This window comes from Ooceraea biroi, chromosome 6 (genome assembly GCF_003672135.1).
Source record: "Ooceraea biroi isolate clonal line C1 chromosome 6, Obir_v5.4, whole genome shotgun sequence".
Taxonomy (NCBI): domain Eukaryota; kingdom Metazoa; phylum Arthropoda; class Insecta; order Hymenoptera; family Formicidae; genus Ooceraea; species Ooceraea biroi.
The window spans coordinates 1020303-1048211 of record NC_039511.1 but is presented as its reverse complement, the minus strand read 5'-3'; the positions used below and the strand labels follow the sequence as shown (position 1 = coordinate 1048211).

The 27909-nt window shown below is 45.6% G+C and overlaps 1 protein-coding gene across 10 annotated transcripts in view; it reads left to right on the top strand.

Annotated features, from left to right (window-relative positions):
• The window catches only part of LOC105276485 (patronin), a 47445-nt gene that overhangs the window by 3152 nt on the left and 16384 nt on the right, over positions 1-27909 (top strand). For 9 of the 10 annotated variants that reach the window (XM_011334134.3, XM_011334136.3, XM_011334135.3 and 6 more), the window contains exons 3-7: positions 23822-23917; positions 25601-25816; positions 26105-26559; positions 26822-26937; positions 27657-27767. In XM_011334134.3, the coding sequence (XP_011332436.2) occupies positions 23822-23917; positions 25601-25816; positions 26105-26559; positions 26822-26937; positions 27657-27767 (994 nt within the window). The remainder of the gene's footprint in view (positions 1-23821; positions 23918-25600; positions 25817-26104; positions 26560-26821; positions 26938-27656; positions 27768-27909) is intronic. The other variant, XM_011334131.3, reaches the window with a different exon arrangement.

The window sequence follows — 27909 nt, the reverse complement described above, 5'->3', positions numbered from 1 at the left end:
TTTAATTTCGATTTAACATCGCTTTACACCGTTAATCTTGGCAGACGGTCTGCAGAAATCAGTACCGATGAACAAATCGATAGGCAGCCATGCCAGCGATCTCGTTATCGACAATCACGTTTGGGCAACGAGCCCAATGAGTATATCATTCGTTCGTCGGTCCGTCCCGGCTTCGCGAAGGAAAACGTGTTGGCGGTGCCACAAGAAAGCCACTGAAGAAAGTATTGCACATAAAGCTGCTCATGTACAACATGAGGGCATAAATCCGTCAACTGTAGATTTCTTTTCCCACATTTTATCGACTCTTTGAAAAAGTTCTTAATGAACGCATCATGCTAATTACTTATTAAGCCATAAAAACCGTGCACGATTGTTAATTTCACTGCAGAAATCGGGAATCTGATTTCTACGAGAAGATCCATCGCGCGACGCGCTTATTGTTTCATAAATCTGTTCGATTATTCGTGTCATAATTATAATTGGCACGAAAAATGCCGTGTCGTTAATCTTTCCAGGCTTGTTTCATTAATCTCTTCTCACGGAAATAAGGCTGTAATGATAAAATAATTCTGATTAATATTTCCGGCAGTTTTTAACCGTTTTTCCATGATTTAACCTTCTTACAAGAATGCACATCTAATTATCACTCAAAAGATTAAATTCTAGAACGATGACATTGAAAAATATACATAAAAACATGGTTATTGCACTGTCACGAGAACTGGTCCCGATTTCTCTTTCTTCTTACTGAGCAGCAAGGTCGTCCGCGTCGCGTGCAAGCGGCTTTATTAATGTCATCATTACTTACTTATTTTTAATGTTCCCGACATCACAGGAATCCTCAGGATCTTGCGAACGATCGTACCGAGAGTAAATGGCATCGGCGACTTTTAACCGTTGTTGCCCGCTAAGAAAAGCAATGTTATCGTGCGTACTCTCGAGGGATCTCGTCTCGATCGTTTCCGTCGATTAATGTACTGGAAACTAAGCGCCTAATTTAAGGCGTGTCGTTCGAACTCCCCCTTTTCCAACGGCAGCGGGAGCGGACGAGCGCGCATTCCGCGCGTAACAAGCGGCGCAATTATCAAACGCGCATTAAGACCTCGCAACGCATGCACAAAGCTGTGCAATTAGCCGTTGTGGTCCCCCTTGCCCCGATTTCCACGTCTCTTAGTCTCGAGAACGTTCACGAAAACGTGAGCTATTTAAATGATGATGTTGCACGATCACGTGTCTAGTCGCAGTATTGAATTCCGCTCTCTCTCTCGTGATGTTTTTGCGAGTTGAGCATAAATTTAAGAAGTCGTGACAAGTGGAGCGAGTTTAAGGCTGGTATTAAGTATAATAATCGAGATTCAATAATGAGACAATCTAAGAAAAATGAAGAAGTACTCTCCAAGAGAACTCAAAAATGTTGTAAAAATAATTTTGATATATTTAAATGGTATGTCTGTAACGATAGAAGCGGTTTTTCTTTGAAATAATTGCAGCTGTACTTTGCCCGTAGAGTACTCGATACTCCACTGATCTTGAAATGTCGATCGACCGATCACGTTTGATTGCGATTGATTCAGTCCGAGGATTTTCCTGGATGCCTGCATTAAAACATCGCAACGGAGAAAGACGTTATGGAAGACAAGGACTCGCTACGCGCCTTGGCGCTCCTTTTAGAGTAATTAAGGCGACCGTGACACATACTCGGAAACTATAATGTCGCGAACAAAGTGGTGGAGTCTCACTTGTACATTCCATGTCAGATGGTCGGATGTTTTACCGTGCACCGCGTCGTTATTAGCAAATCCATTGCACTCTGTGTCGGAGCAAGTTTATTTTATGGGTCAGTGATTTCCTGTACCCTTGTGCAATCATCATTATAATGGCTATGTAATTACAGTTGAATTACATATTCCAAGGTGGAAGGTCTAATGAAATCTAATGTTTGTACTAATATTTCAAGCGTAACGTTTATGTTATGATATCCGTAGTAATGAATTTATTTCTTATTCTGTAACTTGGAGATCTAACTTGTCTATTGAAAGGATTGTCATTCTCCTTTCTTTCTTCCAATTTGGGGCAGAGGTCATCGAAAGGAAAAGCGCCGCACGTTGGTGCACACTGTATTTTACGTAATAATAATACGTGGGACAGTCCGGACCTGGACCGCGCGCCTTTAAAAAATATTAATCGGTGAAAGTGACGCGCGCGCACCTGGATCCTCGAGGCAGGTAATCGAAATCGTTTCGGATTTCGAAACCAAACAGGGAGATGCCGGTGATGTGAGTGGTGAATCGAAAGTGAGAATTTTATTTTCAGTATGCACAAGATCGTTTTTAAACATTCATGGAACCCCAAGAAAACATAGGCTCTCGCCCACACCGTGTTGTACACACTAAACTGCAGAAGCGATTTTCATCACTTTGAAACCGTTTTAAAGTGTTTTTACCGCTCGTAATTGTGCCGAAACATGCTTACGTGGCTTAGGCATTGCGCCCACCCACATAGAGCGCCTGATGAGCAACTCGGCCCTGTTCGCGAGGGTCTCGCGAAAAGACGGAGGCGTCTCGGGGGCATGAGATAGGTTGTCGCTGCGTTACACGTCTCTGCCTTTACGACACTTGCAGCTACACGTCCGCTGCTAGAGAGCGGGTAATCCGATACCGCGTGAGAAAATGAATCCGCACGACAGCGACGCATTGTTCAGCGACAGCGTTCATTGTCGGATGCTTTCCGCGAAAGGAAACGCGCTCGGGCGCTTTCCACGATCAGTCCCCTCGTTCTGAAGTTTGTGTCCGACCACGTATCGAAGATTGGGATTTCGATTTCAGGGAAATCAGGGTTTGCTCAATCAAAGTGGTGTCTGTTACATTTTGGTTTGGCAAATTCTAATTTTCAAATCGCAGTCTCAACGTCCAAAGCTTGATCTGAGGGCTTAATCGCGTTGACTTGACGTTATGTTTTGCAATCTTCGAAAAGGTAGAAAAGTTCTGCAACTTGTGCAAAAGTATGTTTACCTATTTGTGAGAATTTCTGCGACTTTGTCAAGTTTATTTCACTTGTCAGTATATCGTCTGGAAAAGATTTTTACTGTTTAGTTAGTCCCATTTAATTAAGCTGCTTCATGCAGGTTGAAATGAGCTTGTATTTTCCGTCGTTGTGTTTCGTTCCCGCATTCATAGCGCGCCTTTTGACGAAGCTATAAATATTCCTAATTACGCGGTTATTGTCTGGTCGGGGGCACGGTTCCCATGGCAAAAGGAATTATTCACAGCTACGTGATGCATCTGCCGTCAGTTCTAAGAACCTGATGATATAGTGATTCCTTATCACGTTTAGCTAGAAAAATTGAAAACATCTCAAAGTATCAAACTGACGTTTAATAATTCATTTCTTCTCCCTCAGAATTCAAATGTTGCATAACATTGCAACAATTTCATCTCGATCAGAGGATCATTCGATTTCAACTGCGTTTGCTTCAAGATATGCTTCGACATGTGATATCATAAAAAAGAAAAATAATATCTCTTGTTCACCCTCCAGAGCCATAAATTACCCGGCAGTCACAGTAAGCTACTTAATAATTGCGTTAGGGCACCCGATGTATCTTGATTCACCACTGCGTGCATGCGTGTGCGTGCACGAGTGGGTGGGCGTTCTCTCATGGGTATGAAACGGCAGCTGACTCACTCACGCGGCCGCGGAGAATGCCGTCTCCGCGCTCGACGGAATCAAAAGCCTGCTCGCGCGATTCGCTGCTAGCGCGGTCTCGCGCTCGGTACTGACGGAGTGTGCGTCCTCAGTCACTGGTGTAGAAACTTTCGCTGAGGGGTGGCCACCCCTCAATCGATTACCGCGATTACCCTCGACGTGCACACCGCGTCGACCGCGACACGTGAACTATTGTTCTTCCCTGATCTCGGGACGCGTGGCGGGACCGGACTTGGTGTCACAGACCATTAGTGGAGAAAAATTGATGAACTCCTGAGTGAAGTCTGAGCAGAGAAATTCGTTCTTCCCTAAAAATGGAAAAGTGCTGGTGAAGATGAATGGAGCGAATTAGATTTACTGGAGACGGAGCAGCGAAAATGGAATTTTAGAAGAACTCGCTCGCCTTTGGAAAGGAACAATCTTATTGGAAGACAGATGGGTCTTTCATTGATCTTCACGTGGAAATTAATTATGTGAGTGCGAGAGTTAAGTGAGTTTTGTGCGCGTCCGGTAGATTCGTTCGTTGGCGACAGCCGCGTTGCATCGCGCCATCGTAATTTCGCTAATGGGTGTTGTAATTTCAGCGTGACGCTCCGGCGAGCCTGATAGGATTACGCGGGAGCGAAATAAGCCTCTCAGCCTCCATGAAAGTGTCGGAATTCCATCGGCGACTCGATCGAAGACAGATGTTGGCACCGCGCCACGAGATACCCGTTCCGCTGCCTTATCGGTAAGAAGAAGGCATATTCTCGCTGCGGTTGCCGCCGTGCAGTCGCCCGGAATCACTGATCGTTATCTCTTTTTCTGCGTTCCGGATTATCAAGCTGAGAGCATCGCCGTGCATCGGGATCGTCGCGCGTAATAAGATGTGACGAGCGACCCGACGGCGCGACGCTTTAAACTCTTACGTTGTCATGATTCTGCTCGGCAAAGTCGGTCATCCAAGTTAAATCCATTCGCTGCTGCTCCTCTCCGTTTTGTTCGTTGGATATTGTCTTTCTCTCTCCCGGAAGTTTTCTAGAACACGAATTCCGACAACGAAATTTCGCAAAGGCATCGTGTAAAGTGGAACAAGACTATATTAAGAAACAGAAACTATGGTCGTCGAAAAATGATTTCAGAAAATGCTCAAGAGTGAAGATACAAAGTGCCGTGATCCATGTATTATTTATATCATTGCTTCTTCCGCACCAACTTGCGAATTGCTCAATGAGTTTGGCACGAATCTTTGGTGAAAGTCCTCTGTTTTGACCAGACGTTCTGTCTGTTGTCGCTTTTCAATTTTGGACAACCTGTAGCGCTTACCGAGCAACGTCGCGCGTCCTCGAGGACGCGAGAGGAGGCGGTAGCCGCTGAGGAAAGACGAGGATGGCGAGCGAGGTGATGCTGGCACCCACGCCGGCGCCCGCGACATCCATATGGGAGATGGACGACGTCAGGGATATGGTTAGAAACGCGACCGTCACCACGATTTACGTAAGTCGTTCTCCACGCATGGATCGCGCTTATTGCGTCGCGAGAGATCTAGGACATTCGCTCCTCTCGATATTGTGCACAGATTCTTAGCGGAGTTACTTAAATGGTAATCCGTGAAATGCTGATTGAAAAACGCAGATTTCTCTCTCTCTCCCTTTCGACACCTTAGCGTACTTGATTTTGCGACACGCAAAGTTCTTCATCTAGCGAATAGAATATACGTGTATTTTATATATCATTTTATAATAATGTAACATAAGCACATTAGTGTGCAGTAAGTCGGCGCATTCTGCTTCTGCGAGCACGTGGTCGCCTTATCATAGATCTGCGGTCTCGTGGAAACACGTGCGCCGAGAAATGTCACGAGCTTGCGGATGTCGAGCACATGGCTTGACGATGGTCCACGTAGATTCGGCGTCGCACATTTTTGTATGGTCGGTTTCAAAGGGACAATAGTGCCAAGGACAAGATTTCACTCTCGGACCGTCAAACGGTCGTTACGGCTGCTGAACAGCGACAGGAGAGGAAAAACATCACTTGGACTTTCCTGAAAGATCGAGATGTCGTCATGGTTTCTTTTCCCGTGAAACTCGGAAACATAACGTTAATGTGAGAAAAGAATGCTTGCAAGAGACAAGTAATAATTAAATATAAAAAATTATGATACTCTTATATGTTGATAACTATTTTGGCAACGTTTCAAGAAAGAACAGGATTGAATACAAAGATGAAATTTTCTAAGAAAAACGACGTGCGGAATTTTATCTTGAAAGTAAAACACTTTTGCAGCATTAGTGTAACCTTAGCCTTTTTTTCCATCGAATCGCGGAAGAACGAGGGCGTTATATTAATGCAGCTTCCGCGGATTGCAATTTGCGACACGCTTCGGCGACTTCTCAACACGCTGGAAATGTTGTCGACTCCGTTGCACAACTAATTGATAGGTTGATGGTCGAACCGCTCGCTCGCGCACGCACCTTTCATCAGATTTTATAGATATATGTCCGCTCACGTCCACTCAAATTCGTGCGAATTGGCTACCAACGACTTCTGTAGTTTCTTTGCATTCGATTTAAGTAAGATAATTCTTTATTTATACATTATTATGTTATTAACAAGAACTTTAAACAGATTGGAACATTTGCAAACAATGTGATTTATTACCTCTGGTTTTCTTTTTTCCAGAATTTACCACATTTTATCGTATCGTCGACCAAAAATTTTTGTGGCGGTTGGTCACGCCATTAGCCTTGCTTTCAGTTGACGCTTTCAATTCGCGTTGAGCGTGCATTGTCGAAATCGCGTAGGCTTCTGTGGAATGACACTCCACTGCCCACTCGGACAATTCGAATGCTTGAGACCAAGTGAGATCGTAACGTCCCGATAAATCAGCTTTCATGGACTGAAGATATAAATTATATTATAATATACATTGCACACTAGACGTTCCTTCACGAAGCGCGATGTATCTCATGCTTCGAGCTACGCCAAGATGAGTTTTTTTCATTTCATCCTCAATTTCCGACGTTCCAATGTAGCTTGAGATTCTAATTAAAACTCAGCGCGGAAGTGAAAAAGTCGCTTTGCAAGTTGCAGACATTCACCTTTCTTACAATGAGACAAGATAATCAGGTGAATTACATGAGAAATACAAGAAGAATTTTCACTAAACAGCTAAATAAAATTCTAGGCATTCGCAAAAACTTGGTAAAAAATGCTTTTTCATCTCCACCCGTCCTCGGTGCCAACTTTATGATGTTCGTGGGCGGATCGAAAACCGTGAAAAGTAAATACGCGATTTCATATTTGGTGATGGAAAACCGTTGTGCAATTCTTCGATGTGTCACGTGGCGTTCCATTGCAAAACAATCTTTTGACACGAATTTGGATCCTTTTAAATCCTTGAAAGTCATATGAATTGGACGAATGCAAAGTACGATTCATTGCACTCGTTGACAAACGTACGTGTATGTCGGGTGACGGATCAAAGAGAGAGAAATCGAGAGACCAAAAGAGAGAGAGGAAAAAAAAACTGAATCAAGCGGCAGCTTTTCGTCTGCGCATACATCGGCGTGAAGAGCCATTTCCCGGCACCTTCAAGGAAGCTTTTAGATCTTTCGAGTTGCATCGACACCGGCACTTTGCACGTCAAATGGTGAACGAGAGGCGGCTCGCTTGGCTCGACCTCGCTCGAAAAGTAATTAGTAATTCAGCGGCGCGTTGCAATCATTTCCCGAGCACGCCGGGAGACCCCGTTAAGATACTGCAACTCGAACACGTGGAAACCGTTAGGGTTTTACTGACAGTGCGGCCGGTCAGTTCAGGACTGACCAGTCAGTCCAGTCTAGAATCTGCGAATGTTTTTCTTTGTATATCGCACAGAAAATATTGCGTGATGTTTTACCTGAAATTCCTCGTCGCAAATTATAGATCCTGCAAAATGGACTTGGGGAGCGGCGCGCCTGTCTGCCCTGCGGTTTTATCGGCCAACTGCAACGTTCGCGGACGTTTAATTCCTGCCTTCGTGTTTTTACCTGCACGTGCATACCTGGGTGCGCGCGCGCGTGGGTGCGTGTGGGTGTATACGGCACCGCTCCGCGATCGACGCAGATGGTGGGTTTTTTTTTAATCCGAGGTGGTAAATTCTCTTAGGGGGCGTTTAGATTGTATTTCCGACCGCTCCGCTCCACTCCGTTCCCTCTTCAAATATTATCGTGCAACGTCGTGGTCCTGAACGTGCCTGCGCATTTGGTTTCACATACGTTTGAAACATTGTGTAATGATACTTTGACGTGTGGTTTACAAAGCGTTGGTTGTTCTTTGACATTGTGTGAAATTTCGTGCCTTTGCGCTTTACTTTATCTTTGACACTTTCAAGGATGCATGCACTTTAAACCTTGCGGTAATACACTCAAGAAGGAGCGAAGGAGCCGGCTCACTCTATTCCGGATGGACGCTACACTGATAAAGATTACCGATAACCGACCGCAAGCTGTTGGTCAGATGGTAGATAACGCAACTGGTAATGCCATTAAATATAGCAAGACGAGGTACCTTCACTTTGCGCGTGTAAGTGCAGTTTTCTCTTTCTCGTTGCCCTTCGCGCATCTTTGCAATTTATCATTTTTCTCATTACGTCCCGTGAAATGATCCGCGCATAGTCGTAGCCTGGCACTTCAGAAAGTGGTCATGAATTTTCAGGGACGCGTTTTTTATGCCACGAACGAAGCGTAAGCTGCATAGTTTCGGAAGTTACTCATTCTAGGTAATCTTATCTGCTGCTTCGTCTTATCTGGAAGAGGCACACAACGTCGAACCGAAACGGAGACCACGTATATCTGTATTCCCTTGTCTGCGTGTTTGCGCGTCGACTTATCGTTATCGTCGAAGCCGAGCGATCTAAAACGGACCACGTCATAAGGCATTTGCATATCCATTCAGAGGGTGACTCGATTATAACGTCAGTCGTGCTATTGTCTCGCCCGTGAAATGCATCCGCGATATTTTATGCAAGCATAAAACGTACGCTTGGCCGTTCAGATCAAACAGTTGCTCCAGATATTAAAAACTTCGACGGACAGAAATTTATTATGTTTTATCGAGAAATCACTTACATACGTACGTTTTATTAAATATGCAAGAGTGATATTTGCACAGCTACATGATTTTTCCTGATGAAAGTGATCAAGCAAATGCGTCAGACCAATGCGGTCGCTTTGCAGCAGGAAGGTGCGAGAACTCGGTGGAAAACGTGATGCAAATGTAAATAGGTGCACCACGACCACGACGTCTACGACGACCACGACCACGACGGAAATACAGAGTGTGCTGGGACTCCTTATTGAGCGCTACCGCTCAGTAAAATTTTCAAGACGTCTTCAAACATGCATGTTTGTCGCTTGTTTAAGCCATTTACAAAGTACACGCTTGCAAGAAAAAGAGATGGAATAAGAGATGGAACATTTTCTAAAAAAAAGTCTTTAAAGAATCTTTAAATGTCAAATCAGCAAAATGTATTTCAGAAGCACATTCGCTCTATATGTTATCTTTTAAAATCCAACCCATGAATATTTTGTTTAACAAAATATCGATTCCAGATTCCTCGAAGAGTTTAAAACTTTTCCTAAAAATATCGTCAGCATAAACAACGCAGTTGATGGATTAATTAAGCAATCGCGAGATGCTTCCCAGTACCCACGATAACAGACGAATGAAACGATGTGGTGGCAGTTGGTCGTGAAAATCTTGGAGACGTAGCCTAAAACAAACCTCAAGCATATATACTACACGTCCCTTGGAAACGAAGTCTACTTTACGCAGCGGGAGTCATCTAGTAGTCGCCGTCATCTTCGTCCTCGCCTTCGTCTTCGTCGTCATCATCGTCGACCGAACCGCCTCGGCTCTTTGAAGCGTAAATATAGCGCATGGAAGTATGGAACCGGTGCGTAGGTTTTACCGCGAAGTGAATGGCAGTACGTGAGCCCTTCTCTCCTTCTTCTTCCGGCATCTCCGATGATCGGCGTCGAAAAACGCCCCGCGTGAAATCGGGAATGTGCGCTTGAATTTGATACGCAAACAGCGTCGGCGGGTTTGGCTACGATGCGGCTAGATAGCTGCTTACGAGGGAAAACCAAGGTGATTTCCGCGTCCAGCGTTATCATTATCGAACGAGCGGGCGAATGAACGCCGCTAATTATCATCCCGCGAAGGAAAGGAAGTCGTGCGCTAGGCGTAACAAATCTTTACGGTGCACAATATGTAGAAATGTTACGTGCGGTGTGTGTATAATGATATGCGCGACGCGTGTGTGCGGTTTATCGCGCACGCATGCACTGAGAACAACTGTAATTTCATTTCGCCGAGCGGTAATTCAGGTCATTGACTCATCGACGAGAATATTTGTTGGACACTGGCTTGGAGGGATGAGTAAGCGAGAAAAAGGGGAAGGAAAGTGAGAGTGAGAGAGAGAAGACGAAATTACATTATATTTCGGGAAGGTAGGTCGAGGAATAATCTATAAAGCATCCCAGAATATTCAGAATAACAACAGTAAAGTGATCTCTTGAGATAGAGAAATAAATTGGCTGTATTTCAGAAAGGTGCGACTTGTAACGATGCACTCGTTGGAGTAGCTGTGTAACGACAGAACGGAACGACATTTTCGAGATCAAGAAGAAACAAATTGGTTATACATTTTGCGAAGATTGAAGCAGCAGTGTAGGTGTTCCGGAAAGACTGACACCTGTAGCGTAATTAAAGACAAGGGTTAATTAAAAAGTTATCCAACACCGAGAACTAGGAACGAGACAAATTAAGGGAGTCTAATGGATGATTAAACGATTCCGCAGTTGACACCGTTTCACTTTGCGCATATGTTATCGTTGTTCTCCCCGTGGTTAATTTCGCGCGATGAGACTGCTTGTTACGTTAGGAAATTTTTCGTCGGTGCTTGGACACGAAGAAGAGCGTACGTCCGACGAAATGTTATTGAGGAGATCACTTTCCTCGACGATAGCGTATCCGTCATGTGGCCGCGGTATTTCGTAAGGTGAATGTTACGCCAGCGCGTTCACGGACAATTTTCTTGAGCAAAGCGGAAACGCGAGGAAATCGCGCGAAGGCGACACTTCGCGTTTGGGCTCTCTTGCCTCTCGATATCACAACGTGCATAATCCTCAGGTCGTTAACCCTCTGGCAATTAACGAAGAAGTGGACATGCTCAGACGGTCCTGGCTTTAAGCGATCATTGCGTTCAACGAGGAGGAAGAGGAGAATCGCAGATAAGATCGCCTGGAATTTCCGGCCGCGCGTCAGCGATCACCTGCCGTTTCTTTTTCCTTTCCATTCATATCTTGGTCTTCCTCTCGCTATCGTTCTTTCGATTTTTAATCCTTTTTTCAGCGTTTGATGTATTCCTTAGACTGATTCCAGTCTATCTTCACGATCACTTATTAAATGCATATTTAATGGAATCTCCTCAAGCGTTCTGTCTCTATTTTGCGTATCGAAGATTGCCATATAAAGGGCGTTGTTCGATTGCTTTTATTGCATTCGAAGTAGATGTATAAACGTCTTCATAAGCGTCGAGGACTGTCGAGGCCAAGAAAATTAATCTGCGCAAGAGCAATGACTGGTTACGCGCTGTCACTTTTAGTAAGTGCGGCTTAATGAACCGCCTTGTTCCTCGCCGGCTACGTATCGTTGCATCGAAAGTCGCTGCATCGCCGTGGAATCGGGGATGTATGCCGGTCGTTCGTTCGCTCGTTCGCTCGTTCCTTCGTAACTTGGACAATCCTGCCGGCGGAGGAAAGTAGAAAGTCCGCACGTGTTTACACGTTAATCGGACGTGAAACGCGCATGGGCACGCTCGTTCGCTCGCGGGAAGTCGATCGTTTCGACTGAGGCCCTCGTTAATGATCTTCTATTAACGATTCGACATTCCCTGGTGCAATCCGTCAGCACGAGGCATTATTATTACATTCAGTGCCCTCGACTCAAGGCCTGAGAAACCTGTCGGAATGTTTCCTCCGCTCTGTCAAAGATCTATGTTCCAAGTGCGTTCTCATTCGCACGATTAAATTAATAAGTTGGTTTAAAGGGATCACTGAACGAATATCAAAGATAAAATGTATTTCCAGACGTGACTCTGATTCCCGCAAAAGAAATCTCGAATGGTATCAATGATTCTCCCATTGCGAGAGTAGTCATTTTCTTTACGATTACATGTACCCTTCAGTCATGCAAAATTCCAATCGAATTTGCAACAATACGTTCCTCCGACAGATTGCACAGAGCGTAGTTGTAGCATTGTTCTCCATCCGGAATGCCATCATCTCCTAATTTGGCGTAGGTATTTAGGTACATACATTTCGATCGGAATTTCTATTAACGCACTTTGCGCGCTTGTCGAATGAACACACACGCATCTCCACGTATCATCGAGATATTAAACGTTCTTATCAATTACCGAGATGTGAGATGTGAAAGATTATTGCTCCGTCTCGCTCACTGGGAAGCTAGTAAACTTTATTTGTTAACAGTAGCGCCGTAATTATCGCGATTCGCGTCGTGGCTCGTCCCGTACGTTTCTCGACGAGTGCTGTTCCAATGAAATTCCATCATAAAAGCCTTATCGATCAGCAGCAAATGTCACCGCCGTGATTAGATAGCGCGTGTTTTACACGATCATCGCCGGATTCTAGAAAGCTATTCCCGTATAATCGTTCGCACGACTCTGGGCTCTTATGTGTCACGTTAGGATTTATCGGTGCAGGTGTACGCGAGCTGAATGACGACTCCTCAAATAAAGCTGCGTGTACATTTTACTCGAGCACAAAGCTGCGAATCTCAGAGAGAGCATCATTTCTACGCGCTTAAAGTGCGTATACGTGTTGGAATAACACAGACGGGAGAACTGTTTCTGGCCCGAGCGCACGCGGAATGTGTCAGGAATCGCGTGTTCCTTCAGCAACACGCTGTTTCGCACGAACGCGCATCCTAATTGGCGGTATTGCCTTTTCGTCGGTCCGGTCAAGGGAAAATCCAGACGAGCTCATACATCGGAATCGATAAATGCGCTTGGGTGCATCGAGCGATCACTTTCACATTTAACAACGTCGATGCGAGAAGAGATATCGCGCCTGAACGCCAAGTGACTTTAACGAACCTGATGATCGGATGGAGATGCGCTCTCGTGGTCTCGCGATTGTTGTACGAATTTATCGCCTCGGATGCACACGACGACGGCTCGGAGAACGAGCTCTTCTTGCTTGTTGCTTGATGCGCGTAGGCGACCTCGCGTGAGTTATCACGCTCGTTCGTAATTAGCCGCATCAATCAGACGCGTCGGCTACTTTTACGAGGCGAGCCGCGCTCCCGCTGCTGTCGCTGTTCATTAATCGATTCGCAGGTGTGTCTGCCGAGGAAAACTTGAAACCTCCGCTCGCCGACAGACCTTCATGAACATTTATTTTCGCGTATTCTACGTCAATGATTCCCGCACTTGCGGAAATATGTGAGAAGTCAACGATAGTCATTTCTATATTCGTTTTCAACATCAGGTGTAATGTAACAAGCCTTTAGATGACGTTTGCTTTCAGATTGAGAACTGTCAGAGTGAGAATAATTGTGTTTCATGAATTGCTACGTTTCTAACGGGCTGTCGAGAGATCCCACCAGCGCGGCCGCACAAGAAGGATTCCCCGCACTAACGCAGTTACGTAACACCGTTAATTATTGCTCGTTAATTATTTTCACGCATGAAATTGACGATCGCACGAGGCGTGGCACGAGCTCGGCACACCGTGTATGCAGCAGTAGTAATACTCTTGATAGGAGTTGATCGTGACCGTGGCGTGACTGGATGTCTGCCTTGTTTCGAGCCCGTCGAGGAGAGATGATCGATCAGTAGCAACTTCCTTGCTGCTCGCAACCTTCCTCGACCAAATCGGCCGTCACGGGAATTCAGGTCGATCGGTCATCCCCCCTGCGATTAATGACGTACGGCGTGATCGCTCGCGGCTGTGAGAGGATCGTCTCCGTGATTCTTCTCTTCCTCTTCCTCCTGGATGGCGATGCCAGAAAGGCTAAAACAGAAAGAAAAACGGACTGTCGATGCGCGGAAATCATCAGCTGGAAATTTTTAATACAACGCCCGCGCACGTTTAACGAAGTCCGTCATAATTTGCCGCGTTAATTACGGACGAAAATGATGATTACGTAAGTAAGTACGTTGCGGTACGATTAAGCCGAGGCCGAGGATAGCAACCTGGTCGTTGTATTACAGTCCGCGCAGTCCGAATATATCGCCGCGTGGTAACGCATAGTTGAATAAAAAAATGAGTCATCCATGGCGCGATGATCAAGTTCCTGAATTGATATGACTTTTTCGTTCCACGATGCTGGGTCGAGATCCTTCGTTGGATAGCACGACGACGTGAGTTGGCCAGTAAACGATTTCATAAGTTTCTCTGCAGTTTAATATCTACGTTGACAATTCGGTCACATCTTCCTGTATGTATCGTTATGACAACGTCTTTATATATCTGGTACATTGGTTCTTCAGTTTCGCTGGCTTTTCATCCGTCAATAATTCCGCTTGGGCTACCACGGATCCATCATCTCGGCGGTGATCGGTATCGCGCGCAAAAAGCGCATTCCATATCGGACGCGCGGGGCATCCTCGGCGCTTCTTTTATGGTATCGACGCATCCTAGCAGTCGCGACCGGTCGGCCGTTCGCCTCGAGCGCGTTTCCTGGGTTGTGCAACGTCGACGCTCGGCGACTACGTAGCTCGCCAGTCGAACTCGAGGCGGTTAACGTGGCCATCGGCGCGTGGACCGCGATCCACATACGAAACAGTGCGAAGTTCTATCCTTCCGTCGGTTCCCTGGCACGCTGAACGAAACCAAGCAACAGTCTTTCCGCGGCGTTCATCCTCGCGACGTCCACGCGCGTCTCGCTCTGCGAGCGACGACCACTGGAAAGGGTAGAAAGGACCGCGAGTGCGGTAATGAGCACGGGAGTAATGCGAGATAGGCACCTCCGCGCGCGATAAGCTCCTCGGTCTGAATGATCTGGATACCGCGGCTGTTTTTGGTAAGAGAGCTCGTTGTCGCGCGATTACAAGCGATTCCAAATTTGGTGGTGGGTCTGGGTATTTTCGTGATTTATTCCGCTTCAGCACGCGTTTCAGAGACGAGCTCTTTTAAAAAATTCTCGAGTAGTCACTACTCGCCGCTACTATCATAATTTATAATTGTTATAATCTTCAATATTAATTGCATCATCAACAAATTGAGCCTTCAATTAAAACTCTGTCAAAGCAGAGTTCATTTGAGATTAAATGGATGCGAATAAAATTTTCTCATTCTCTCGGGGAGGTTGGAAGTAAGCCTCATGAAAAAACTATCAAGATCTTAAGAGGATCTCTCTCTCTTCTTCTCTCTTAGATTTACATAAAAGATCCGCCTTGTACATTTCCGACATCAGTCGAGAATCCTGTCATACATCAGCTGACTACGCAGTTGAATCGCAATTTATGGGCACAATCGAACAATCGCAGGTGACGATGATGTCGGCGATGTTGCAGTCTTGTTTTGTCCCACAGATCCCGCAGTGCTTCACTCGAGAATAATTAATATTCCACGGCCGTGGCTCACCTACTCACGCCGTTATTTCTCTCTTTTTCTCTCTTCCAATCCGACAACGAGTTGTATACGCTACGTAAAAGGAGCGGCAACGTGACTCGACTCGCAGGACGATTTTTCGGCAGACTCGTCCAGCCATCGATTTTGGCAGCAATACCGAGCCGGTATGCAAATCGCGAGCCACGTTCCACCGACATCCGCATCCTCGAGTCCAAACGCAGCTCATTCGCCGATAAGAGACGCCCGATATCCATCTCGATACGCTTTCGTGATCGCGATTAAAATTCGCCTCGTGCGTCTCCCCCATGAGCAATCTTATCACGGATGCCATAAAACTGATTCCTTCTTTCATAAAAAAATAAGGCACGGATATACGTTTCAGGTATATATACGCAGCGCAGTTTACAGTCTGAACTTTATCCGAAGTTTTAAACGCACGTACGAACGGATGCTGCGAAGAAAAGTCGGTTCTATGTAATGAGGCGGAGAATGTCAATCAAAATCATTATGTAATAAGGGTAGGAATATGCACGTCATCGCGATGAATCGATCGCGAGGGCACACTCGCGTTGCACCGGCTGACGCGTGCAAACCAGAGAGACTAGATGTAACTGACCTGCTTCAATATTACAGCGGTGGAGTTATGCGCGGTCAACAAACGCGGTTTTCTCGTGTTGCTGCGAAAGGATCATCATCACCGGATCCATTGTCGGTAAACGATCAGTTTTAACTCTTCAGTGTTCTGTCTGAAGATCAATTTCTCCCCCTTAGCATTATATTCTGATCTGGGACACTCGGTATACACATGCTTGAGGCGTCTTCTCTCTTTTTCATATTTGTTGCATGTTTGTACACGTGCACGTAACCGCTCGCTGAAGAACGCCCCGGGAGAATTCCTTAGGAATTTCGCCGGCTATCAATCTACCTCTCCAGACGATTTAGAGAGCGATTTGTACCGCACTCAACCTGCACTCGCGATGCACTCCGTCTATAATGCATTTGGCGAACGGCGTTGGGAAAGAGCATTCGTGATGCATTTGCGGAGGATACCTTGGTTTTCCTGAATAGTGTTTGTAAATAATTAAGTTACAAGGCTGTTATTACGTGCGGTATTTCAGGGTTCAGGTATTTTCCATTCAGAGAATTGTTGATGTCATCATTTTCATTCCATTACTCAGTGATTTCAGTACTTTACTCGATTTTTATTTCTAGAAAGTGAATGCAGAATATAATTGCAGAATAACTGTACAGTTACTGCCGGATCCCAGTCTTCAGTAGACCGCATTCTCATATCGCAACCATATAAATGGTGGAAATGGGTCAAACGTCTGTGGGTTATCGCACCTGCACCTGGACGATCGAATCGTGCCATTGACTAGTCGACAGCTTGCTCAACGGCGGTGCAGGAAGTGAAAGCGCGTCCCCCACGGGTCGCTTTAATTCACGCTTTAATTAGCAACGTGACGACCGATTTAGAGAATCGCATGAATCAATACGCCCGAGGATAGAGTGGCTTGTCTAGTTTCTCGACACGAATGCCCATCGTTACGAGATGAAACAGATGTAACCAGAAGCATGAGTTTTCCTCAGGGTTCGCGATATATTCTCACGTGTCTGACTGTGAGCATCTTTCATCTCGGAGACCTCACTTCTCTCTGCTTCGATTGGACTTCCCTCGAGTTGGCTGTTATCAGCTTTCGCACAATTGTCTGCCGTGTTCGATTTCGCAGCGGACTCTCACGCCGTTTGATCCGCCGATAACTCATCGGAGAGGAGGGCTGAGAAATCGCGCCGGAGGAAACAAAGAGCAGCTGCGCGATATCCAGTATCTCGACCTAGTGTGTTGTGCCTTACGAGGCTTTTTCCTTCTCGGATTTGTCGAATGGCGATAACGGCTTCTAGCAATTATTCCTTTTTATCAAACATAATTATAACATCTTAAAGGTATTCTCTTATTAACATATAAAGCATACAGTTTAGACTCATAAATATTTCAACAATGAGAATGATAATTTTTTCTCCGCATTCCTAACAGGATTTTAACGTGAACTGGAAACAAGTCGCTGGATGGAGGAAAGAGGGATTAATCGGGATGGATCCTGTCCCTACCGTCTTGTCTCTATCAGCTTACATCCTCTTATTCGGTTCAACATGCGAGAACGAAATTATCGTCGTCCCGTAATGCAACGTTTAACAAACTCCCGAGTTGCGAGTTTACCTCGACCCACGATTAACTCGTATGTTTTTCAAGCAAACAGTTCGAAGCTTCAAGCTGTTCATTGCCAAACAAGCCTTGAACGGCGAGCTCGTTTCCTTTGCAAGGAAAGGGAACAGATAAGCAATCTTTCGCCAGCTAATTGAATTAATTCAGTTCGCCGCGCGTATTCTTTTGTGTTGACCCAGAGGAATTTGAAGCGGTATCTCGAGGGAATTCCCAGTGAGATCGTCGAGGAGATCATACCCGCCGCTCGAGCGGGCGGTCTCCAAAGATGGAGAGATCTCGTGGGTTCTCGTAATAGCTCTGACGAGTGTAATGTCCATCTTACCGCGTAGGTAACGCCTTATTCCTCTATCCGTGCTCGCGGACCCACCAACCTACCTACTCGTAGCTGCAGGCGGACTAGAAAGCGCGTGTCACTTCTCCGTGTGAAGGAAAAATCCTCGTGTCATAATGCTGAAGCACGTAGGTCGCACTGCTAGCATTTTTCTGTTGCAATGCAACTGCGTGATGAAAAAATTCTCACTGTTAACTATTCTTTGCTGCAGAACGTTGGCGATATTAAACTGATTTGTTTATCTGTGACGAGTTCCAAGGAAGGATGTGTGAAATGTGTGGAACATGAAGAGTCACGGTAAACCAGAAGATTAGACTATCAATTGGACTTGTAAAGCCACATGGAGTAATCGATGACATTAATATTTATTGCTTGCCTAATGCTTCTCCGATGAGCGTTAATAAATCAATTGGCATTAGTTTCCTGAGGATTTTAGCCGCAGTGGTAGCTGATGAGAAATGCTACTCGGTAAATAGTGGGCCGCCACGTTTCACGTAGCTGGAGGAGAGCCCGTCTCTACGGGACTTGATTTTTTCGCCTCTGCAGCTTCTTTCGTGAAGGCGACCCTAATGAATGCAGTACACCGGTACGCGCATTCCGTTTACGCGTTTATCTATTAACGGCGCTATTTTTACGTACCTCCGTGAAGTGTCACATATCCGTGACGAGAGCATCGCGTCACGGTGGAGGTAGATAGAACGCGTTCTGATCAGAGTCGCAACCGACGATGCGGTAACGTAATTCTACATGAGCTTCAAGTTCTCTGTAATTATTATTATAATTCGTCACGACAGTCTGAAAATCTGTCTTCACATATTCCTTTTGTAACTTGAAAATCGTTGGTGCCAGGACAAGTCTTTCTGTGCATCTACGCAGCACGACGTTTCATCTAAGTTTCAGCTTGACACATTTTCCTGACGCAGCTTCGTTTAAAAGCAAGAATGGCAACGCACGCACAACTAGTGTCGCCAGTTCACCATCCGTGCGTATTGATTTCTCTTTCGGGATATTCCACGTTGGCTACGCCGTTGGTTGCAATCGCGGAACGCGATGCCGCGGCTAATCCCCGGACTCGTCGTCTTTCACCACGCTCGGATAGGGTTTATATGCTGCCATGGCCTTATTGCCCGACCTAAACCGCGCCTAGCCGCGCGTTCACGTGCCGTGCAAGTAGTCCGATAAATTCCGCGGGATACATAGCCGAGAAAACGCGTCGAGGGAAAGGTCGCCGCAGGTGGCTGGCAGCAGGTTACAGTGGCGAACGCGCGCCACGATGACTGAGCGAACTCGATTGAAAATTTAACGCCTGTCGCGAGCAGTGCCCCGCTCGATTTTTCATTTTCGACGACAAAGAATAAGGAAACTCCTCGTTTCTCCACGGTTTCGCGAATCTGCTCTGCATGATATTTGCTGCAAAAAGAAATGATTGTAATCGTGTAGAATCCATCGTCACAGAATTGTACATCTGCGTTATGTAATCCGGAGACTTGTGATGTATTGTGTATCTTGCGATTGTCTTGTTATTTTTCGCTTGTGAGCGCAGTTAAATGCGCATTTTACTCTCGCGCGTGCGGCGTCGCGTGGGCAATGCCCATGGCCGTAATCCATATTGAGAACTTGCAGCGTTACCACAGGTTTCGCACTGTGCTTCCCCCCGGCTCGGCTGTATTAATTCAGACGGCAGATTTCACAAATGGTCGAGCGAGAGACTTCTGCTCAGGCTGCATAGCCTGCCGCGCTTGATTCGGTATTCGTGTGATCGATCAATATGACATTTCATGTGTAACGTAATTCAATCTGCGATTAAACATTCATGCTTGGAGACACGATCAATGCCAAACCACTCGGATGTAACTCGGAATAGAATAAGAGAAGAATGTCAACTAGACGGTTCTGGAAGATCTACTTTACTCTTGAATTTTGAGGAATGATGTAATAGCGAGACGCTGATACGTCGGATAATTCCTTCTCCGCGGGATGCTCATCAACTGTCTCTAAGTTGCGATAACATTTAATTTGCGTGTCGCGTACAAGCAATTAATCCTAGAAAGGAAACCAGCGAGCGAGAGAGCGATGATTTAAGAGTAACCGGAGTCACTAACGAGCGGATACATACGACTGAAATACTTAGCCAGCAAAGCTTAAAGCTTACTCGCTGCCTGATTATTAGACTGTGGACCATCTCGGAGAAGCGCGAGGATTATCATTCCCTCGTTCGACTCGCTATCGCGGAGGTCGTCTTTGTTCCTGCAGTTCCTGCTGCGGTCGGAACACCGATCTCCCGACGACAGACCTCGGTCGAGCTAATAAAGATCGATGACGCGGCTGACGGTCGTGGATCACCGAGCCGAGACCGCCTGTTGTCTTGCTCTTCCTCTCGGCGTACAATCAGATTGATCGAATCTGCATCGCCTTCTATGCCCGCAGCACTCCGGCACTCCGTGCCGTGTAACACAACCAGTTGTTAACGATGACACGACTTCTTTTTATAGACGAATGTAAACGTCATGCACGTGCGGTGCGTACGTGCGTGCGTGCTTGCTTGCTTGCGTGCGTTGCCTCGGTGAGTCGGTTCCTGCCAGACACGTGTGCTAGTTTACATATGCCAAGCGTGTATACGGGGTGGCTCAAAGTGGTAACACTTAAGCGAGGATCCTTTGACCGATTTGGAGACGATCCTCTGCTTTGAGATGAGCGGGAACGTCTCCGAGATATCACCAGATGGTTTCTGAATTGCGAGGAATGTGTGAATTGAATCTGCTTTCATGCATTTATTTTCGAGGCCTGCAACATGTAAGGAGAATACGAGTATATGAGGAAATCTTGATTTCTTTTAATTTGCAGTTATTCAAGAGAATTCTCATTTGTTGGAAAGTTGCGTACGAGAAGAAATGCGTACCGAATTTTTTAGAGATTTTCTTTATTTAGCGAAGAAAATCGTAATTGCCAGAAGTAGCGGTAGTTCCGAGACATCCCGTATTCTTGCATTATCACGCAACATTCAACCGGGTTGCACACGTATCATTGCCCGAAGAGGAAACTCATCAACGGCGAACAGACTCTCGCCGGAAATGCCGAGTCTCGTGATTTTACCCGAATCGTCAATCACGACGACGACCGATTTCGGATTGATTTCTTTATCCTTCCACGATTTGCGATCACGATGGAGGCCGGAGGTACGTTAATGACATGCAATTATGTATCATGATCCGCTATCCGATCGAGCGATTGTTGATGGAAAGCCAGGCAATGATCTATCTGCGACGTTGATCTGCAAGAGACAATTACGCGAATCATTATTGCGATCGACCGATCATTCGACGAGATTATGTAATGAAACATGAAAGATTCTGTCCGGTAACATTTTGCGCTAGTTGTATTCAGAAGTTTTGATCTTCTTCTCATCGTTCTCGAAAAATTATATAAAATTCAAATATATTCTAGTTCTTCTGTGATTTGACAAATACTGACATTAAAGTCTTCGAAACATAAAGATATAACATGATTTAATGATTGTTTTTATATCTCATGAAAATATGTTATAAAATAATAATAAAAATAATACGCGAGAATTTCCAAAAACAAGACTAAAGCTCCTGCACACATCCAATGTAATTCAATGTATTTATCAACTTGCTGTTTGCAGATGTGCGATTATGTATATTCTCGCGAGATGAAAATTAAATACGTCGCACGGAGATCGCATCTGCGCTGCGGATTCTCTGCGGACTGGGTTGCATCCCTCATTGCAGCCTTCGTCGCTACTACCAGATATACGTATATTACCGCAATCTCATCCTTATTTCAATTTCACGGTTCGTGAGGCTCGCCGAGGCGGCGCATCTTTTCGTCCCTTCGGCGCGGTTGGCGCCAGAGATGCATGCAGCAGCAGCAGCAGCACAGTTCGTTGCATCATGGAAATTGATAGTTAAACATTTTCCGCGGAACTATCTCGCGGTGGTAAGCGAGCTAAACCGCTCCCATGTGGACTCATAGATAAGAGCCTCGTGTTAGGATAACGCTGTTACCGGGGTAGCAACCGATAATCGATGTCCCGGTACGGTAGCACGTCCTTTTTTTCATTAAAGTAGATCAGCGTGTCACTTAGTCGCGAGCTGCATCCGCCTCGTGCATTAGAACCGATCGAATCTGTCCCGTTCTGTGGAAAATGACTGTGGAAAACTCCAGTATGCGGTAAACTCGAGTTTACCATAAATTTTGTTTCTATCTCATGTCCTGTTGATCCATCAAAACGTACGTAATGAAAAGTTGCGCCAATGAGACAATCGAAAACTCTCACGCACCCTCGTTCGGTGCTGTCGATATTGATCTAGCGGTGAATAATTTCCACCGCGGTGTACCAGCGTATTCTTTTTTATTTTCTCCGTTTTCTTTGCAGGAGCGCCAGAAGCTTCATCGTGCCGCTTTAATCTCCATAGTACACAATCGCATCGATGTGGCCTCATGACGACCACTCCCATCCTCGGTGGCCCTCCGAGTTCCTCCCTTGGTGGTTCTCTTCCTTCCTCTTGCCCGTTCCCGTTCGGGGCCTCTCGACAAATTGATTAGGCGTGCACTTTCGCGTGCCAGCTGTCGCCCGTCTGGGTGAATTTTTGGTGAGGAATTCAGAAGCTCGTGTGGGACGAAAATCGATCCGCTGCACGACACTTCTGACCTCCATTTTCGATACTTCAATTAGAATGGAACATGTCTTTAATGAAGCACGTTACAAATTATGCGAGAATGTGTAATCCCGTTAAACGGAATGAACGGAGTGAATTCACATGAGCGAGCTTTGTGGAAGTCGATATGATGTGTGAAAGTTTTGAAAGTCTCTCAAAAGTCGGAAACAATACCATCGTTTTTGGCTTTCCTTCTCATCCAACCGTACATTATGGGAAGTAAAACATGCGGGATAATTACGTGCCGAGCCGAGAAGCGGCGAAATCAGTGGAATCGGTGTGAGATCTGGAAACACGCCGTTCGATAAAAAACTTAGATCCCGCTGCGATATTTACGGCGTACTTTTTTCACGTATCCGAGCGGAATAATGCAACGGCAACTTAATAATGCATTCCGCGAGTGCGTTCATGTACTTGTAAATACGGCAGGGGCCCGCAACTTGTCGATTTCGCACTTTTATACGGCAAGGGGAGAATTTCTCGCTTTAACAGGTTGAAACGAACGTGGTTCTGAATGAATATAGTTCGGCTGAATCGCGGCGCAGCACATGCTGAAGAAATTCTCCAGAGTGAGAATCCGAGATGTCGAGAACCGTCTCGAGTGCCTGAGTGCCGTGGAGTGGCTTATCTTATGGATGAAAGGCAGCCGGGTGCGAATAGAAGCGAGAATGGAGTGTGAAGGCATCATCGTGATCGATAACTGATCACCAATTATTTCACGCCGTGAATAGCGTGTGATATCAGATAGATGTTTTCTTAATAATGATGTTTTACATAACATGAGAGAGATACTTAGAAGCTCTCTGTTCGCTAAGACATTGCGTAATTGTATTTCCACGTCTGTCGATTTCCCAGGACAAAATAGAATATCCGCGGTGACTAGAAAGCAATCTCGTTAATAGTCTCCGCTTAGTCTAAATATAAACAAAATATAAATAAAAAGTCTAAAAATATCGCGCGATCTTTCAGGAGAAAAAGGTGACGCTAGACTTGACGCTTGAATTTATTGTTGACCTAGTATAAGTACTAATAGTACGTTTTAATCTGTTATATATATCGTTTACATATAGCGTTAGGAAGTGAAAAATATGTTTTGATCACCATTATCTGAAAGGAAAGTAGTTAAAGAAGAAAGTTAATTAGAAAATTAATTGAAGCGTTAATCACGCTTGCCTAGAGAGCTCTTGAGAGAGCAAAATCGATATCGCTGGAACCTCGGCCCTCTCTGATTTTGTGTATTTCTCTTGTGTTTCAGGCCAAACAACGTGCCTCCGTGAAATGGCTGCTGTCGAAGGCATACAACAATCGAGTGCCAGAAAAGCTACGCGAGCCATATTACCGTGATCATGAGGTAAACTTTAGTAATAACTTTAATAAAACATTAATTGTAAACGTGTATGTCGCATTTTCGTTATATTTCGTACGCGGTTACGTGAGTTTGTGCAATTTACGTAAATATTTGACGTAAGGCAAACTTAGTGCGTTGCTCGCGCTACATTACCGTAATATCGTTACTACTACTGATCCGATTAATATAATCACATTACCGGACTTTCTCTCTCTCTCTGCAATTCTTTCGCGCGCGAGTCATCAGTGAACCGTGAAACGCTCGATGAACATACGTGTTCTGCGTTTTTCCTGAAATATCTGTCGGATCGACAAATGACGTTTATTTCCGGAATACAGTACAAGATTCCTTTTTAATTAAAATACAAGTAATCACCGCCGACACCGGTGGATATATTATTTTTTGCCTTGCATATTTCTTCTGCGCGCAGTAACCTACCACGCATTTGTTAAATCACCGTGCCAGCGAGTCGGGTGCTTTCTATCTTTCAATTATCTCTGCTTTGTGCAGTGCAAACTTGGCGCAAAAACTTTCGCAGATTCTCTCCTTCGATATTTCTCCCATCGCGCAAAACTCAGCGCGGAGAACGTTCCTCATTACTTCACACGTTGTCCGCTCCCGCTGTTGTTACACCGGAAGCTTGCCGAAGCAGCAGAAGCAGTTACCCCTGCAAACTGTCGGGCTCGATTTGTGCGAGTTCATTTCGGAGAGTCCGGAGCTTCTCAAGCTTGATTTCTCAAAAAACATCCCCACAGCAAAGCATCGCCCAGTTTAATCGGGTGCAATCAGATCAGAGTGCTCGGCTTTAATTTTCTCGCATCGATTGTTCACCGAGTTTCGCCACGAATGCTTCCGTGCCGCGCACAATAGTCTCGATTTCCTGGGAGTTATTAGGACTCACTTATTGTGCCGACGACGACGACGACGAGACCAGAGCATCACTGCGGAACAGATAGTTCCCCCTCGCTCCCCATCTCCAGTGATTCCACCATCGATTCGTCTCGCACAATGTGGTGTTTCAGAACGGCCTTGCTCGCGGCTGCGGCGCCTATCAGCTCGCACGCGAGATTGGAGAAGATCCCAGCTGTTCCTGGTGCGAATCATCTCTCACGATCTTCGTGCAACAGCCAAATCAATCAGTCCGCTTGTTGCTCGATTGCGTCATTGCATCGTTTGCGATTTAGTTGAAGTTATTGTCTGCCTTGATTTTGCGTATCAAACGCCTACTCAGTTGCGGTGATCCTTTCTCCGATCTGCTCTTTGCTGTTTGAAGAAACCTTATGCCAGGTGTTACGCATAGTACGTGCGCTGGCATTCATAAATGGTTTCCGCGGGAACTCGAGCTGTCCGGCCTTGTCGACCATCTCGCATCGCTACCTCGGATACTGGTTGAAATAAAGAGCTCGTGTCCTTCGACGCAGTCGACGTACCAGAAAACCGAGCAAAACGACTCTCTTGCGAGAGTTCAACGTCTTCTTCTCATCGGTTTTCTATTGAACTTGATCACTTTCGCAGCACTCGATTTTTTAACGAAAAAGAATGTTTTCGTTTGCGTGTAAAACTACAATCTAATTAATCGTAATTATTCAAGCGTAAGGATATAACGATGTTCTAGATTAAATTAGAGTCTCATGTGGTGCAATTACTCGCTGCCTTTATTTTACTAATGAGTTTTGATGTTTACAGGAGCAGGAGCACTTGAAACCGCAGATTGTTCACGCGCTTTCCAATGCGGAGCTCTACTGTCTCGCGCTCGCCAACATATATTCGGATCCCAACTATCACAATCAGAACCACTGCGGGATTCTGCAAGCCCTGGCCAGGAAAGGCGTCTACGTCGCGGAGCAGAACAATACTCAGCTCACCGAAACCATCCTCATCCAAAATTCACCACTCAAGATGGTAAGGTTCCACTTGCCAACGCAACAGGCAGCGCAGTCACGTCTCCTCTTTATTTAAACAGCTTTCAGATATTAAAATTAGTAATCTGGTAATATTAAAACTGGCAATTTGGTAATATTGTTGGCGCAATTAAAAAGATACGACGTCTTTGAAGAATTTTAATCGTATTTCTAAACTTATTACTTAAGGATATTAAGATTTATGAAATTTGTCATGCTTTATATTTCAAAGTGTCAAGACAAGTTTGGCAAACTTTGAACTCGTGCTAATCCTCTTATCTTGTTGCAGTCTGCGCATATGGCTGTGATAGAAGGCCTGATGGTCTTGTACGCGAAGGAGGTGGTGACGGGGGACCGAGTGGTCTCGGCGATACGGCGGTTCAACCCCCAGGCTGAAGTGGACGTGCCGTCGGACCACGAGAAGGGTCTCCTGCTCTGGATCAATCACGCATCGCACGCGCTAATTGCAAAGATCCAGAGCGAGGAGGGTGCCGGCGACAAAACGCGACTGCCCGAGCTACCTGCCGCCAAGGACTTCCAGTCGTTGTGCGATGGCGTTGGTCTGGCAGCTGTCGTCGCGTTCTACTGTCCTGGCGAACTCAACTGGATGGAGATCAGGGTGTCGAAGAGACCCTCCGTAGCGGACGCGTTGCACAATCTTTCTCTGGTGCACGCGTTCTGCGTCAAATGCCTGCCCTACTCGATTTTCCACATGCAACCTGAGGACGTCACGTACATGAGAGGGTAACGCGTTATTTTAGTCAAGATGTCTCGTCGAATTTGCGTCGCGCGACAGACCAGACGTGACTTGAGATAAATTTACGCGCAGAACGAGAATTTCCAAAATTGATATTTGAGGACAGAAAACGAAGAAGATATTTTTCTCAATTTATTTAGAAAATTATTTCCTTGATTTTATTTTCATCAACAATTTGTTCAATAAGTAAGGTAGAAATTTATAACCGCGAAGAAATGCTTCACGAATTAACGTTATCCCGATTTTCAGGTCCATGAAGCAGAACTTGGTGGTTTTTCTGGCGGACATGTACAATGTCCTGGAGATTCACCCGGCGAAATGCGTGCGTTATCCTGGAGAAGAACGGGCGATGCAATACCTAGATGGTACGTAGACACTTCTCAACCGAGAACCTGAGATTGCTGATTAGAAGCAGACCTACGCGACGATATGTGGCATTTGAGCTATAATTCGATGAGGAGCGAAAGAGAGGAAGAAAGGGGAGTCGTGGAAATTGGTGATGGATAAATGTGATTGGTGGAGGCTGCCGTACACTGTATGGGACTTATATATACCCGTTCTATGATTTATTTTATTATTACTTTTCTCCATAAAACTCCACTGCTGTTGCAGGCAACGTTCAGCTTTGTATATTCTTTGATTGAAACAAACGCACACTCGAAACCGATCTAACTGGATGAGTCGAGAAAGAAAACGTTGCTTGCGATCGTAATGGCATCACGCTTTTTATCAGTGTCAATACACACACTCGATATCCCAGCCTCCCGATCCCCTCTCGAGAGAGCAGCGACTAATTACATTGTCCCTATCCGATACGAATTGGAATCTCTTTTGCGAACGGGGACAGCGGAGTCGCCACCGTAACTGGCCGTACAAAAGAAAGAGATACGATGTAGTCGAACTATGAACTTTACCTCCTTACTACGCGCAGCACTTAATCTACTTAAACCGTAATATTTCCGTATATTTCTATGGCGTAACATCTTCTTGATGCTTGACACGACAACGCTATCCTCGCCTTCTTCTTTCGCCAACTTCCGGTTGCCCACGAACCACATGATACGGCGCGGCGATACGGGTGCAGCCTGCCCGCGCAATAGTCATGGCGTAGCTCATAAGAGAAGTCTGCCACAGTCTATAGCTCCGATACCTGATCTGAGAAGCAACCTCTCCGAATCCGCGCCAGGTTTCACAGGTACCCACACGTTACCACACAAAGTCAATCTCATGAACTCTCTACTAGGTGGTCGTCTGTATCCTTGTGAGTCACATTACCGTTGTTAATTGAATTGCCGTGGTTTTTAGAGGGTTCAGAGGGGACCTTTCGGTCACCTTAT